General features: G+C 44.0%; 1 protein-coding gene and 1 long non-coding RNA gene across 2 annotated transcripts in view; both read right to left on the bottom strand.

The window, feature by feature from the left end:
- The window catches only part of LOC110531936 (bromodomain-containing protein 3), a 34,026-nt gene extending 29,512 nt beyond the window's left edge, over positions 1-4,514 (bottom strand). The window contains exons 1-8 of the mRNA XM_021615452.3: positions 4,198-4,514; positions 2,952-3,281; positions 2,177-2,314; positions 1,696-1,843; positions 1,414-1,604; positions 831-1,202; positions 438-566; positions 159-356 (exon numbers count right to left, since the gene is read on the bottom strand). Of these exons, the coding sequence (XP_021471127.1) occupies positions 159-356; positions 438-566; positions 831-1,202; positions 1,414-1,604; positions 1,696-1,843; positions 2,177-2,314; positions 2,952-3,143 (1,368 nt within the window). The 5' untranslated portion in view covers positions 3,144-3,281; positions 4,198-4,514. The remainder of the gene's footprint in view (positions 1-158; positions 357-437; positions 567-830; positions 1,203-1,413; positions 1,605-1,695; positions 1,844-2,176; positions 2,315-2,951; positions 3,282-4,197) is intronic.
- A 6,708-nt stretch (positions 4,515-11,222) lies between these two features.
- On the bottom strand, positions 11,223-15,609 carry LOC149980900 (uncharacterized). Its single transcript, XR_016483515.1, has 2 exons — positions 15,478-15,609; positions 11,223-11,631 (listed from the first exon to the last, which is right to left on the bottom strand). It is a non-coding gene; the product is annotated as an uncharacterized LOC149980900 (long non-coding RNA).
- Between the last annotated feature and the right edge of the window lie 999 nt (positions 15,610-16,608).

Raw genomic sequence — 16,608 nt, 5'->3', positions numbered from 1 at the left:
ACTCTGGAGGGCTGGCTGAAAATCATCTCTGAACATCGTGGAGTGGCTTTGATTTTTAAGGGTTAGCGGTCTAAATCTGAAGTGGGGCATGAAGGGGGCATCTCCCTGTTCATCCATCCATGGGTTTTGGATCTTGGTCCTTGGTTGTGAGAACCCACCTGTTCCGAACCCACCTGTTCCTGCAGTTCGGCGAGCCGCGTGGCCCGCTCCTCCTCTGAGTCGGAGCTCTCCGAACTGGAGGTGTTGCCGCTGCTCTCACTGCTCTCTGTACTCTTGCTTACCACCGGCATGGTGGAGAGCTGGGTGGCTTCGATGGGCTCGTCCGGCATCTTGGCAAATCGCATCTCAAACACATCCTGAGAAACACAAGACAAGGGGTAGTTCAACCGACAGCTCTCCAATGAGGTGGTGTGAATATCTGATTAATCTTATCCTACCTGGAGCTTCCTGGCCATCGCAACAACCTCGTGGTCGGGGGGGTTGTACTTGTAGCAATTTGAAAACATTAACCGGACATCTGTCGCAAAGCTTTGGGCATCTTGGTAATCTCGACTGTCCATTTTTTTCTGTGGATACAGAGCAAACATTCAGAGCCTTATTATTGAGATAGAGATCTCTATAAAACTCTAAACAAATATATTAGCAAAACAGAGGTAATTGTCCTCCCCTTAGCTGTGACTGTTGTTGAGGGATAGTTCCATTTTAACTATTCTTAACCACCAAATGAAAACATTGGTCAAATTATTTTCCTTCACCAAGTAAACAGCCAGGCTTTGGAGGGTAATTTAGAATAGTTAGTAGTGAGTCGAGGGAGTGAATAGGGAACCTACTTTGACAGTGCTCAGGTCCATGGGGTGTTTGATTATCTCATGGTAGTCATGCAGTTCTAGCGCTTCTGCATCTACAGGCTTGTAGAAAGGCCAAGCGTGGGCCGTGTACTTCTTGGACAGCATCTCCTTCAGGATGACTTCGCAGTGCTTCAGCTGCTCGCCGAGCTTGCCTTTCTTGCCACTGAGCAGGGGCGCCTCTCCATCCTCTGTGTCCTTCTTGGGGGGCTTGACGGACCGCACTGTGCTCTCCCGCCTGGACAAGACATTCTCCTGTTTGGATTCTAGGAGCTGGGTAGGGGAGTCACTTCTACTGGCCGAGATTGCTGAGGTCGTGGGAGTTGTTGTGTCTGCTTTCCGCTTGACCCCCTTTTTCTGTGGAAATGACAATGTCCAAATGCAAATATATCAGTAGCCTGCTTCTCTTCATCAATATATAGCATGTTAGAATTTCTGGATGGATTATATCCTAAGACAAAATTTTGACGAGTAGAACTGTAAAATACGCTCCGCACAAGAATCCTCCGTTAGACTGTAGAGCTAAATGAAAAGACCCCCTAGAGCAGCCTGTCTTTCTGGGACTTACTTTGATGACTGGCTGTGCCGTTGGAACCACAGCCATCATGGAGGCAGCAGTAGGCACAGCTCGGACAGGGGTAACAGATGTAATGGTTGGCACTGGCGTGGCTGCTATGACAGGTGTCTGAGACAGAAGTGGAGGGGAGCTGGGGTAAGAAGATGGGGGTGAATCCGTCGACTCACCCTGTGCTTGGCTCTCTGCAAGAAAGATGATGGAAGCAAAAAGGTGTAAATGACAGACATTTCCTCAGCGCATGAGTCCCTATCAACTGTGAAAGGCTGGACTTGCCTGCACTAACGGGCCCTCCTGGTTTGCGGGCTGCTTTGACTTTGGGCACCGGTGGTAGCAGCTCCACCTCCTCCTGAGGCATTTGGGCCACTTTCTGTAAGAATATCTTCTCTAGAGCTTGGGCCATCAGCACAATGTCATCTGTAGGCTGTGGGAACACAAGAAAGGATGAGTTATGGGTCAAGATTAAGGTAAACAAGGTCAGATGGTTCACTTGATCATAATCATCACAGCTATTAAAAATGCCTACGGGGCACCTCTAGACTGACTAGAGTAAGTATAAATACATCCTCTTCGTAATGAGTCAAAATACAGTCCAAAAGTCTTCATCAATATCACTGAAAAAACATTGTGTGTGTAAACATCTATGTGATCCAGTGAAAAAACTGCTAAAGGAAATAAGCTCTGTGAACTACTTGTTGAGTGCGGACCTTGTTGTTTTTCACATCTATATTTTTATGAATGGCAAAGGAGAATTTACCTTGTTGTAGATATAACAGTTAGTAAACATTGTATTGAAGTCCTGCATACACTCGCTGGCACTCCAGTAGTAGTTATTCTCTAGCCTCTTCTTTATTGTTCCCATGTCCATTGGGCTCTTGATAACTTTATGATAGTCCTGTATGACAGCATCAAGAGGGCAGTAGAATTCACTATGAATGAGCAATAACAAAACAGCCAGGAAATAAAGAAAACATTTTAAGATTATGATTGTTCAACAATGAGGGGTTAGGGTTAGTTAGGAACAACACCAAAATGTACACACATCCACACAATGTATATATTAAAATGCAACAGCCTACTTTTACCCAGAGGCAAATATTGTTAAAGCTAGAATCATTTGTTACTACATACATTCTAGACTTAGACATTAATGACATATACCCACTGATTCTTGGAGAATATAACTTAGAAATGAGCATAGTTCAACTGTCATACCCCATCAAAACCCAATATATAAGCCTGTTTCACTCCAATGTTTGTTAAACGTAAACAAACATTGTAGCCTCAAAACATGGTTAAAACTATGCATTTGATATTATGGGTGGTCAGTCCTTGAATCCATAGCTCAGTCTATGAATTTGAGAGTGGTTACATTTCTCCAGGTCCATTCCTCAGCTTTTTACCAAAACAGAGGGGGGTCCACACTATTTTATTGTCTCAATTAAGGATTCTAGCATTAAGGCTCTGATTTTAGTACCCCATACTGACTACCAATAACAGAGAGAAAACTACTGAGTGTGGAATTGACTTACGGCGAGACATAATTTGATGGCATCCACAGGTGTGTAAAAGGGCCACGCAAACTGATGCTTCCATAGAGTCTTCACCACAACGTTCTGCATGTACTGTAGTTGGTTTGTTTTCCGGCCAGGCTTGTTGGGGTTGGTGAACTCTGGTGGCGAGGGATTGACAAGTGCTGGGGCGGACGCAGGAACAGCCGACATACTGGCAACAGGAGAGCACTTCTTCCCTGTTCTACAAAACGTCTGAGTCTAGTGTTTTCAATAGATACTTTGCTCCTCTTTCAGCTCATTATTCCTCCAGCAGTACACACATCCCATCACCACCTGGGTGTATGTGCCCTGCCAAACAAAATGGTCAAATATTGGAATTAGAAAATTGTGCTGTTGAGTGCTGTTGAGACCTTCAGATGCCATCCTCACAGACAGTAGTCAAATCTCGAGTCAATTGGGCTAATATTTTATGAGAATGACTGAGCTATGGAGTGGTGGCTAAATTCTAATAAACTAAAAGTCAAATGAATCTAAAACGTGAGTACACATACATGTAGCCAAAGTAATATAGCCTACACAGACCACTTAGAATTCCTAACAGGGGCAAAGAAGTGAGCATTTCGCTGGGCAACAGCAATGATGCAGAGATCAACATTCACAAAAGTACACATTGTGGGATAATAAACTACGCCAAAATCTGGCACGTTTAGCAATTACAAATCCATATGGCTAAATGTAGACAGATTAGCTAGTTACTCGACTGGGCGCACATCCTTTATTTCACAAAATAGTAGCCATTTACAATTTAGCGACCGGGTGCATATGGTTGTGCATCACATCTATTCCTTTAAAAAGATGGCGGGCAGGGGGATGCTATAGCTGTTTGCTACAGTAACTAGCCTCTCAATAGGCAAAATGCTAAATGTGCACGCAATGCAAATAGCTAACTTACACACTAGTTCATGTGAAGTACAACTAAAATGCTGACCAGTGCGTTGTAGAAGCGCTGAAAATAATATGAAACGATAACTAGGTTACCATTTCAACTTTGCATACGACAAATGTAGCGTTAGCTAAGGTTAACTACTAGCCTAACAAATCCTCGCTAACTAAGCTTTGTATGCATTGTTTCAATCAAGGCGCCGAGCGGGCAGGCTGACTCAGAAAGCAACCTATGGATTGAGTGTATTGAGAAACACTTCGATATGCATCCCATCCTTTAAATTACACAAATCAGGAAAAAGTACATATTTTACTTTATTACTTTCTCAAGTGGCTCCAATGGTTGTTCGCTCGCAGTTTTCCGGTACCTTTTTATTTCAGCGAAGTAGCATAATAGACGGGTTATCGGCTGTCTGATATCCCATGCGCAATTTCGAGCAGCATCATGGTCCTTGTTGTGTTTTGATGGGTAAAGCATTTGGAATTGGATGTATGTCGCTAAATGACTGACTACATATCCCGGGATGCAGCTCCTTAAGCACAAGCCATGTTTTGGCACAGGGAGCGTTTGAGGGGTAAAGGCCAGAGATATCACAGAAAAGAGGAGATAGAAATCCCATTGGACATTGACCAAAGACTGTCGACCAATCGTGTTTACGTTGTCATGTTGCGTCACGCTGCATCGTCACGCAACACTCCGAGTCTATATTTGTATTTTTGTGTTTATGCTATCCCGAGTCGATAATCAAGAAATAAAAGTAATTCCCTCGACCACAGATTGTGGAAAACAAACAATCTTATTGATGGACCACCATTGTAAAAATCTATTTTGTTATATAGGATAACAAAACATGCCAAAGCTGCTGTGTAATCAGGTCAAAAATCTTCAGGCTATTTGGCATGGGAGTGAGAAATGTGGGGACACGGTGGCCAAGTAGGCTACAAGTAGGGATTTGTGTGGAAAACATTTTATCACAAATAATCCATTTAACTTGTCAGTATACTCCACTCACTACTTGTATCTGTGTAGTCTATTTGTTTGTGTTGTTGGTCTTGGCTAGCTTAATGTTCTGTCGGTAGCTGGGTAGCTAGCACTCACCCAAGTTGCTGCTTGCACTGTCATGAAAAGGGGCATGAGGGAAGCCCTACAATTTTACGTTTTTCTAAGTAGTGAGAACACTTTGGAGCAATAATCTTTAGACATGCTTTTCTTAAATGTAGTTTTGTAATTGATTAAAACAAGCAGACAACAAAAAAACTGCATTTGAATGGGGTCATGTTTTTGCTCTGAGCCAGTGGGGTAACTTAGGGAACCACAGGTTGTTTTCCCCACAAGTGGGCGTTCTATCTAATACCAACAAGGACTATAAAATGAGTCCCAAGACGCTTGTGGGGGGTTGTAGAGCAAAATGGAGAACACCATTGTGTTCATGGGAGCCTCGTCTTTCAACAGATGGGTCATAGTAGTTTGGATGCTATAGATGATTTTGTGAGAAGACCGATTTTCAGGATGTCTCATGGTCTGACAAACAAGTGCTCTAGCTCTGTCACATTTTCACTGCAGATGTGCGACATCACCGGATGCGGTGGATTGAGAGATCCAATGCAACAAATAAAAAACATAGACTAGGGGTATTATTAAAAAGGCCAGCCCTTTGTTAGCAGTTTCAGCAGCCCTGAACCATTAGTTGTATTTGCCCAACACCCCTTATTTTCTTATTAGCAGTACCTGCACGTCAACCCACTTGATTTGTACATAATGTTGCTGCTGCCGTCTCTTATGACCGAAAAGAGTTTCTGGATATCAGAACAGTGAATACTCACCTCTGATCGAAAAGAGTTTCTGGATATCAGAACAGTGAATACTCACCTCGAACTGGACAAAGATTTTTTCTTTAGTGAGTCCGAAGCAAAGGATATACTGTTTCTCAGAGACCAGGGCCAAATCCCCGTTATTCGCATGAAGAAAAGACGCCGGTACAGGGGGCGGAGATCGGGGTGCCTTGTGAGAATTCATCAGTGAGTGGGTAACCCGCCTCTACCATCCGTTCTATTGGCCAATGTGCAATCACAGGAGAATAAACTGAATGAGCTCCGTTCGAGAGTATCCTACCAATGGGACATTAAAACTGTAATAGCTTAAGTTTCACTGAGCCATTGCTGAATGACGACACAAATCATTTACAGTTGACTGGCTTTTCAATGCATCGGCAGGAAAGAACAACTACGTCCGGTAAGACGAGGAGTGGTGGTGTGTGTCTATTTGTCAATAACGGGTGGTGCGCAATGTCTAATATTAAGGAAGTCTCGAGGTATTGCTCGTCTGAGGTAGAGTACCCCATGATAAGCTGTGGACCACACTATCTACCATCACCACAAACCGATGCTGGCAGTAAGACCACACTCAAAGAGCTGTATAAGGCAATAAGTTAACAAGAAAATGCTCATCAAGAAGCGGCGCTCCTAGGTGGCCGGAGACTTTAATGCAGGAAAACTTAAATCTGTTTTACCTAATTTCTACCAGCATGTCAAATGTGTAACCAGAGGAAAAAATGCTCTAGACCACCTTTACTCCACACACAGTGACGCATACAAAGCTCTCCCACGCCCTCCATTTTGCAAATCTGACCATAATTTTATCCTCCTGATTCCTGCTTACAAGTAAAAACTAAAGTGATCAGTGACTCGCTCAATATGGAAGTGGTCAGATGACGCGGATGCTACACTACAGGACTGTTTTGCAGTGACTGGAATATGTTCAGGGGTTCATCCAATGACATTGAGGAGTATACCACCTTTATGCTCACCTTGAAGCAAGCAACACTGAAGCATGCATGAGAGAACAGGCTGCTCCAGATGACTGTGTGACCACACTCTCCGTAGCCGGTGTGAACAAGACCTTTAAACAGGTCAACATTCACAAGGCTGTGTGGCCAGACATATTACCAGAACATGGACTCAGAGGATGCGTGGACAATCTGGAAAGTGTCTTCACTGACATTTTCACCCTCTCCCTGACCATGTCTGTAATACCTACATGTTTCAAGCTGTGCCAAAGGAAGTGAAGGTAACCTGCCTAAATGTCGGTAGCCATGAAGTGCTTTGAAAGGCTGGTCATGGCTCACATCAACACCATCATCCCGGAAATCCTAGACCCACTCCAATTCGCATACCGCCCCAACAGATCCACAGATGACGCAATCTCAATCACACTCCACACTGCCCTTTCCCACCTGGACAAAAGGAACACCTATGTGAGAATGCTGTTCATTGACTTCAGCTCAGCGTTCAACACCATAGTGTCCTCAAAGCTCATCACTAAGCTAAGGACCCTGTGACTAAACAGCTCCCTCTGCAACTGGATCCCGGACTACCTAACGGGCTGCGCCCAGGTGGTAAGGGTATGCAACAACACATCAGGGGAGGCAGGTAGCCTAGTGGTTAGAGCGTTGGACATGTCACTGAAAGGTTGCAAGATCGAATCCCCAAGTTGACAAGATAAAAATCTGTCGTTCTGCCCCTGAACAAGGCAGTTAACCCACTGTTCCTAGGCCGTCATTGAAAATAAGAATTTGTTCTTAACTGACTTGCCTAGTTAAATAAAGGTGAAATAAAAAATCTGCCACGCTGATCCTCAACACTGGGGCCCCTCAGGGGTGTGTGCCTAGTCCCCTCCTGTACTCCCTGTTCACCCATGACTGCGTGGCCAAGCACGACTAGAACACCACCATTAAGTTTGCTGACGACACAACATGCTGATCACCAACAACGATGAGACAGCCTATAGGGAGGAGGTCAGAGACCTGGACGTGTGGTGCCAGGACAACAACCTCTTCCTCAGCATGAGCGAGATAAAGGAGCTGATCGTGGACTACAGAAAAAGGAGGCCCGAGCATGCCCCCCATTCTCATCACAGTGGAGCATGTTGAAAACTTCAAGTTCCTTGGTGTCCACATCACCAACAAACTATCATGGTCCAAACACACTAAGACAGCTGTGAAGAGGGCACGACAAAGCTCAGGAGACTGATTTTTTTGGGGCATGGGTCCTCAAATCCTCAAAAGGTTCTACAGCTGCACCATCAAGAGCATTCTGTCTGATTGGTTGCATCACTGCCTGGTATGGCAACTCCTCGGCCTCCGACCACAAAACACTACAGAGGGTAGTGGGCAGTACATTACTGGGGCCAAGCTGCATGCCATCCAGGACCTCTACACCAGGCGGTGTCAGAGGAAGGCCTTAAAAATAGTCAAAGACACCTTCCACCATAGTCATAGACTGTTCTCTCTACTATCGCACGGCAAGCGGTACCGGAGCACCAAGTCTAGGTCCAAAAAAGGCTCCTGAACAGCTTCTACCCCCAAGACTTCTGAAAAGCTTATCAAATGGCTACCCAGACCCCTCTTTTACGCTGCTGCAACTTTCTGTTTATTATCTACTCTCTGTTTATTATCTTTGCACGGTCACTTTAACTCTACCTACATGTACATATTACCTCAATTACCTCGACTAACCGATGCCCCTGCACATTGACTCTGTACCAGTACCCCCTGTGTATAGCCTCGCTATTGTTATTTTACTGTTGCTGTTTAATAGTTTGTTACTTTTATTTAAATGTTTTTACTTATTTATTTTTTACTGAACATGTTTGTTTTTTTAACTTTTTAAAGCGTTGTTGGTTAAGGGCTTGTAAAGTAAGCATTTCACTGTAATGTCTACACCTGTTGTATTCGTTGCGTGTGACAAATAAAATTAGATTTGATTACTGACAACAACTACTAATGAAAACTACTCACCACAACTGACCACAACTACGGACCACAACCACACAATTACTGGCCATGATTACTGGACCACACAACTACTGACCACAACTACTGACCACAACAACACAACTACTGATGAAAACTACTGACGACATAACTACTGATCGCAACTAATGAACACAACTACTGACCACACAACTACTGAACCATAACAACACAACTGCTCACCACAAGTACAGAACCACAACTACTGACCACAACTACTGAACTACACAAGTACTGAACCAAAAAACTAATGACAACAACCACACAACTACTGAGAACAACTACTGACCACAACAACTGACCACTACCAACCACAACTACTGATCACAGCTACTGATCACAACCACACAACTACTTATCACAACTTCTTACCACAACAACTGACCACTACTGACCCCAACTACTGACCACAACCAAACAACATCTAACCACAACTACTGACCACACATTTACTGAACCCCACAAACAATGAGCATAAGGACACAACTATTTATCACAAACACAATACTTCTAACCACACAACTAATGACCACAACTCCTGAACACAACCACTCAGGCCACAACGACTCAGCACAACCACACAACTATTCACCACAACCACACAACTACTGACCACTACTACTGATGAAAATGATTCACCACAACTGACCACAACCGCATACCTACTGACCCTGACTACAGGACCATACACCTACTTACAGACACTACTGACCACTACTGACAACAACTACTCACCACAATTACTGACCACAACTACTGGACCACAAACATCATTGCAGACACTACTGACCACAACCACACAACTAATGACCACAACTGCTGAACAACATAATTACTGAACCACACAACTGCTGACCATATGTACAGTGGTTCCTCCTTTAAAAGTTGCTTCATACTGCGACACACCCTGTGCGCTGCTGCAGAATTCTGTGGCACGTCATTTAATTCTCATTTCTTCTGTTACTGCAAGTTATTGCTAGTTTGACCACCAGAGGGCATCTTTGAGAAGCATTTGATATTATTCCTTATTGGCATTACCAGAGAATTTAAAACATTTTTGGTAATAACATAGTATATGGGATTGATTTTAAGAAATTTGGCTTAATTAATTTGATTAAAATTATGGTGTTTCCATTCAGAGAAAAATTGTCAGTTTGTAAATTTAGACCGTTTCGCTCTCGGAGCATACACTGGACGTTCGGGCTGAGGAGTAGGATTGATTTGAGCGTTCTGACCTTACAACGGCAGTCAAGCACCCAAGCTAATGTTGGCTAGCTTGCTAGCTACTTCCAGACACAAATGAGACCACTCTGACAATTTTACTCAGCCTAGCAGAGCCGGTAAGGCAGTTTTCGTGTTAACCAGAGCGTTGGTGACTGTAAACGTGCTGCTGTAAACAATTTAATTACGCTTTTTTACGACGTTTACTGACACCGGCCGTATTCAACATGTGTTGAGCGCTCGTAAAGTAATTATTCTGCGCTCTGGTACACTCAGTCGAGAGTGCTCTGAAATCCGTGTAGATAGTAGGCTGGACACATTACATTTTTAATAACCTTCTTTTCTGATAAAAAACAGTTCTTTGCATCCGCTGTGGAGCAACGAGCAACAAACTAACTAACAAACCACTGATAATAAGGAGTCAACTACACATAGAAAATAAACCAAAATGGAAAATGGCAACCTAAATAGGATCCCCAATCAGAGACAACGATAAACAGCTGTCTCTGATTGGGAACCAATTCAGGCCACCATAGACCTACATATACCTAGACATACTAAAACCCCATAGATATACAAAAACCCTAGACAGGACAAAAACACGTAGACAATACAAAAACTAAACCAACCACACTTGTCACACCCTGACCTAACCAAAACAATAAAGAAAACAAAGATAACTAAGGTCAGGGCGTGACAGTTTGGACTACTTGGACGTCCTTTTTAGATTCTTCTATTAGAAGTAGCATTAGGTCAAAAGAACACTTGTAGAGAATAGCCTCCCATTTATCTCTAAATTCAGTTTTACCTTGTGCTCCATTAGCTGGAAACTCCATAATACGGAGGCCTCTGGGGATTAGGCCTTTCCTCCAATAGTCAGACAAGGCGATATAATTGAGGTCAAGTTTGGTATCTTTCTCCATAAGGTGTTGCAAATCTCTGTAAGCCTTGTTTAAATCCATTCCAGTATTCTCTGTGGCTGTCATCTCATCTAGCAATGAGGTAGTGGTAATAATCCTTTGGCCCTCTTCATGGGAATAGGAAAATCTTGTAGCCTCTTGTGTAAAATCCATAGTTTGAGTTGTAAAATGTCCTCAAAAAAAGACTATAAACATGATTTAACTAGTTAAAGGCTGATTTCTAATTCATATATACAGAAATAGAATATAAAAAACAGTACACTACACTTCCTTTGTATCATGTAAATACTCTAAAACCGGTTAGTCTCAATATCTAATTTCCTTCATCTGCATTGATCTGAGAAACACAGGATAGGTGTAGCATTTAATCAAATGAGAGACTTAATTTCAACCAGTAGAGAATGTGAAACGCTTTATTGAAAGAAGTTCATTATCCAAGTGTTATGAATACATAATACATGTATTATAATTGTAATTTTATAAATACAAGTTCAATCTGTACTTCAATGCACATCTGGTGTGCATTATAAAAACAGGAAGAAAGAGATGGCGAGAGAAATGTACAAGAGAATGGGAAAGAGGTAACAGAGGATCAGGGAAGACAGCATATGATTAATGAATCACAGTGCTACACAATGAATCACAATGCTATTCTCTCAGTTCATCACAATTACGTAATAGTGTCTCTAGTGGTGTCTCCTAACCAGCCTTGGGCTCCCAGTCAGCCCACAGGTTATCTTAAGAACGGGTGAGGTGGTGATGACAGGACTGGGGGTTGGTATCCTCTCTCACATCTTAATATACCTGCAGACGAGAGACAGATGGAGACAGAGAGCATGTTTAAGCCTTGTTTTTTATTTTTTATTCTGCCAGTCATCAATCATCAGGAGGTGACATTTTATTTTTTAAATTTCACCTTTATTTAACCAGGTAGGCTAGATGGAAACAAGTTCTCATTTGCAACTGCGACCTGGCCAAGATAAAGCAAAGCAGTGTGACACAGACAACAACACAGAGTTACACATGGAGTAAACAATAAACAAGCCAATAACACAATAAAGTGTCAATGACACAGTAGAAAAAAGAATATACAGTGTGTGCAAAAGGCATATGAGGAGGTAGGCAATAAATAGGCCATAGAAGCGAAAATTACAATTTAGCAGATTAACACTGGAGTGATAAATGAGCAGATGATGATGTGCAAGTAGAGATACTGGTGTGCAAAAGAGCAGAAAAGTAAATAAAATAAAAACAGTATGGGATGAGGTAGATAGATTGGGTGGGCTATTTACAGATTAACTATGTACAGCTGAAGCGATCGGTTAGCTGCTCAGATAGTTGATGTTTAAAGTTGGTGAAGGAAATAAATGTCTCCAACTTCAGCGATTTTTGCAATTCGTTCCAGTCACTGGCAGCAGAGATTTGGAAGGAAATGCGACCAAATGAGGTGTTGGCTTTAGGGATGATCAGTGAGAAATACCTGCTGGAATGTGTGCTACGGGTGGGCGTTGTTATCGTGACCAGTGAACTGAGTGAGATAAGGTGGAGCTTTACCTAGCATAGATTTATAGATGACCTGGAGCCAGTGGGTCTGGCGACGAATATGTAGTGAGGGCCAGCAGACTAGAGCATACAGGTCGCAGTGGTGGGTGGTATAAGGTGATTTGGTAACAAAACGGATGGCATTGTGATAGACTGCATCCAGTTTGCTGAGTAGAGTGTTGGAAGCTATTTTGTAGATGACATCTCCGAAGTTGAGGATCGGTAGGATAGTCAGTTTTACTAGGGTAAGTTTGGCGGCGTGAGTGAAGGAGGCTTTGTTGCAAAATAGAAAGCCGATTCTAGATTTGACTTTGGATTGGAGATGTTTAATATGAGTCTGGAAGGAGAGTCTAGCCAGACACCTAGGTATTTATAGTTGTCCACATATTCTAGGTCGGAACCGTCCAGGGTGGTGATGCTAGTCGGGCGGGCGGGTGCGGGCAGCGAACGGTTGAAAAGCATGCATTTGGTTTTACTAGCGTTTAAGAGCAGTTGGAGGCCACAGAAGGAGTGTTGTAGGGCATAGAAGCTCGTTTGGAGGTTAGTTAGCAGTGTCCAAGGAAGGGCCAGACGTATACAGAATGGTGTCGTCTGCGTAGAGGTGGATCGGGGGATCGCCCGCAGCAAGAGCGACATCATTGATATATACAGAGAAAAGAGTCGGCCCGAGAATTGAACCCTGTGGTACCCCCATAGAGACTGCCAGAGGTCCGGACAACATGCCCTCCGATTTGACACACTGAACTCTGTCTGCAAAGTAGTTGGTGAACCAGGCGAGGCAGTCATTAGAAAAACCAAGGCTATTGAGTCTGCCGATAAGAATACGGTGATTGACCGAGTCGAAAGCCTTGGCCAGTTCAATGAAGACGGCTGCACAGTACTGTCTTTTATCAATGGCGGTTATGATATCGTTTAGTACCTTGAGCGTGGCTGAGTTGCACCCGTGACCGGCTCGGAAGCCGGATTGCACATCGGAGAAGGTATGGTGGGATTCGAAATGATCAGTGATCTGTTTATTAACTTGGCTTTCGAAGACTTTAGATAGCCAGGGCGGGATGGATATAGGTCTCAAACAGATTGGGTCTAGGGTGTCACCCCCTTTGAAGAGGGGGATGACTGTGGCAGCTTTCCAATCTTTAGGGATCTCGGACGATATGAAAGAGAGGTTGAACAGGCTGGTAATAGGGGTTGCAATAATGGTGTTGGATAGTTTTAGAAAGAGTGGGTCCAGATTGATTAGCCCAGCTGATTTGTACGGGTCCAGGTTTTGCAGCTCTTTCAGAACATCTGCTGTCTGGATTTGGGTCAAGGAGAAGCTGGGGAGGCTTGGGCGAGTAGATGCGAAGGAGGCGGAGCTGTTGGCCGGGGTTGGAGTAGCCAGGAGGAAGGCATGGCCAGCCGTTGAGAAATGCTTATTGAAATTTTAGATTATCATGGATTTATCAGTGGTGACCGTGTTACCTAGCCTCAGTGCAGTGGGCAGCTGGGAGGAGGTGCTATTGTTCTCCATGGACTTTACAGTGTCCCAAAACTTTTTGGAGTTAGAGCTACAGGATGCGAATTTCTGCTTGAAAAAGCTAGCCTTTGCTTTCCTGACTGACTGTGTGTATTGGTTCCTGACTTCCCTGAACAGTTGCATATCATGGGGACTATTCGATGCTATTGCAGACCACCACAGGATGTTTTTGTGCTGGTCAAGGGCAGTCAGGTCTGGAGTGAACCAAGGGCTATATCTGTTCTTAGTTCTGCATTTTTTGAACGGGGCATGCTTATCTAAGATGGTGAGGAAATTACTTTTAAAGAATGACCAGGCATCCTCGACCGACGGGATGAGGTCAATATCCTCATCCCAGGCCAGGTTGATTAGAAAGGCCTGCTCGCAGAAGTGTTTTAGGGAGCGTTTGACAGTGATGAGGAGTGGTCGTTTGACCGCGGACCCATAGCGGATACAGGCAATGAGGCAGTGATCGCTGAGATCCTGATTGAAAACAGCGGAGGTGTGTTTGGAGGGCAAGTTGGTCAGGATAATCTCTATGAGGGTGCCCATGTTTACGGATTTAGGGTTGTACCTGGTGGGTTCCTTGATGATTTGTGTGAGATTGAGGGCATCTAGCTTAGATTGTAGGACTGTTAAGCATGTCCCAGTTTAGGTCACCTAACAGAACGAACTCTGAAGCTAGATGGGGGAGATCAATTCACAAATGGTGTCCAGGGCACAGCTGGGAGTGGAGGGGGGTCGATAGCAGGCGGCAACAGTGAGAGACTTATTTCTGGAGAGGTTAATTTTTTAAATTAGAAGTTCAAACTGTTTGGGTATAGACCTGGAAAGTATGACAGAACTTTGCAGGCTATCTCTGCAATAGATTGCAACTCCTCCCCCTTTGACAGTTCTATCTTGACGGAAAATGTTGTAGCTGGGTATGGAAATCTCAGAATTGTTGGTGGCCTTCCTAAGCCAGGATTCAAACACGGCAAGAACATCAGGGTTGCGGAGTGTGCTAAAGCAGTGAGTAAAACAAACTTAGGGAGGAGGCTTCTGATGTTGACATGCATGAAACCAAAGTTTTGGGGTACGGTGGGGGTGCGGTGGGGTGCGGGTACAGCGGAGGTAAGACCAGGCACTGAGTGATGATAAGAGAGGTTGTATCTCACGATAAGCTGGTTATAATGGATGAGATCTGCGAATGTGTGGGAGGTGGCGACAAAGGAGGTATCGGAGGTATAATGAGTGGAATAGGCTCTCCATTGTAAACTAAAACAATGATAACTAACCTAAACAACAGTATACAAGGCATATTGACATATGAAAGAGACATACAGCGAGGCATAGAGTAATCACAGGTGTTGATTTGGAGTGCTAACTATGACAACAACGGGTGAGACAACAACAGCTAATCAGCTAAATCAACAACAGGTAAAATGGTGATGAATGGGCAGAGAGGGTCGGTTAACTACACAAAGAGCCTGAGTTCGCAGCTGTGGCCGACAGATAAAAAAATAAAAAAATGCAACGCTGACCTTGGATCATTAACTCTGGGACTACATATTTTCAATGTAAAGCATCTCTTTAATAATACTTCCTGTTGACCTGACCAAGTGACCTCTCACCTCTGATCATGCTGTGCCCAGCTCAGATGTGGGAAGGGTTTCACCGACACAGCTGATATAACCTTGAGGATTTAGGGAGAAGGGAAGAGACGGATGAAGTGAAGGAGAGACTGTTATTGAGAAAGTAAGGAAGTTAAAGTAGTAGCCCTATAAGTTAAGTAGCCCTATTTTGAGATGTGAGGTATCACGATCTCTTTCAATAATGGCAGGAATGGAGGAGGTCTTTATCCTAGTGAGATTGCTAAGGCGAACACCCCCATGTTTAGTTTTGCCCAACCTAGGTCGAGGTACAGACACGGTCTCAATGGGGATAGCTGAGCTGACCACACTGACTGTGCTAGTAGCAGACTCCACTAAGCTGGCAGGCTGGCTAACAGCCTGCTGCCTGGCCTGCACCCTATTTCATTGTGGAGCTAGTGGAGTTAGAGCCCTGCTATGTTGCGCTTGGTGACCTCTTGACTGTTTCATCCTAACATCGTTGGTGCTGACATGGATAACAATATCTCTATACTCTCTCCACTTGCCAGTTTTAGCTTTAGCCAGCACCATCTTCAGATTAGCCTTAACGTCGGTAGCCCTGCCGCTGGTAAATAGTGTATGATCGCTGGATGATTCGTTTTAAGTCTAATACTGCGGGTAATGGAGTCGCCAATGACTAGGGTTTTCAATTTGTCAGAGCTAATGGTGGGAAGCATCGGCGTCTCAGACCCCGTAACGGGAGGAGTAGAGACAGGAGAAGGCTCTGCCTCAGACTCTGACTCGCTGCTTAATGGGGAAAACCGGTTGAAAATTTCTTGCGGCTGAATGAGCGACACCGGTTGAGCATTCCTACAGCATTTCCCTCCAGAAACCATGAGAAAGTTGTCCGGCTGCGTGGACCGTGCGAGGGGATTTATACTAACGTTACTATCTGTACTTACTGGTGGCACAGACGCTGTTTCATCCTTTCCTACACTGAAATGACCCTTGCCTAACGATTGCTTCTGAAGCTGGTCTATCCTCGCCGTAAGGCGATCGTTCTCCTGTATATTATGAGTACAGCGACTGCAATTAGAAGGCATCATGTTAATGTTACTACTTAGCTTCGGCTGTTGGAGGTCCTGACGAACCATGTCCAGATAAAGCGTCCGG

This window comes from Oncorhynchus mykiss, chromosome 9, assembly GCF_057628025.1.
Source record: "Oncorhynchus mykiss isolate SJ-2025 chromosome 9, ASM5762802v1, whole genome shotgun sequence".
Taxonomy (NCBI): domain Eukaryota; kingdom Metazoa; phylum Chordata; class Actinopteri; order Salmoniformes; family Salmonidae; genus Oncorhynchus; species Oncorhynchus mykiss.
The sequence above is the reverse complement of the archived record's forward strand: the minus strand, read 5'-3'. Positions and strand labels throughout refer to the sequence as shown.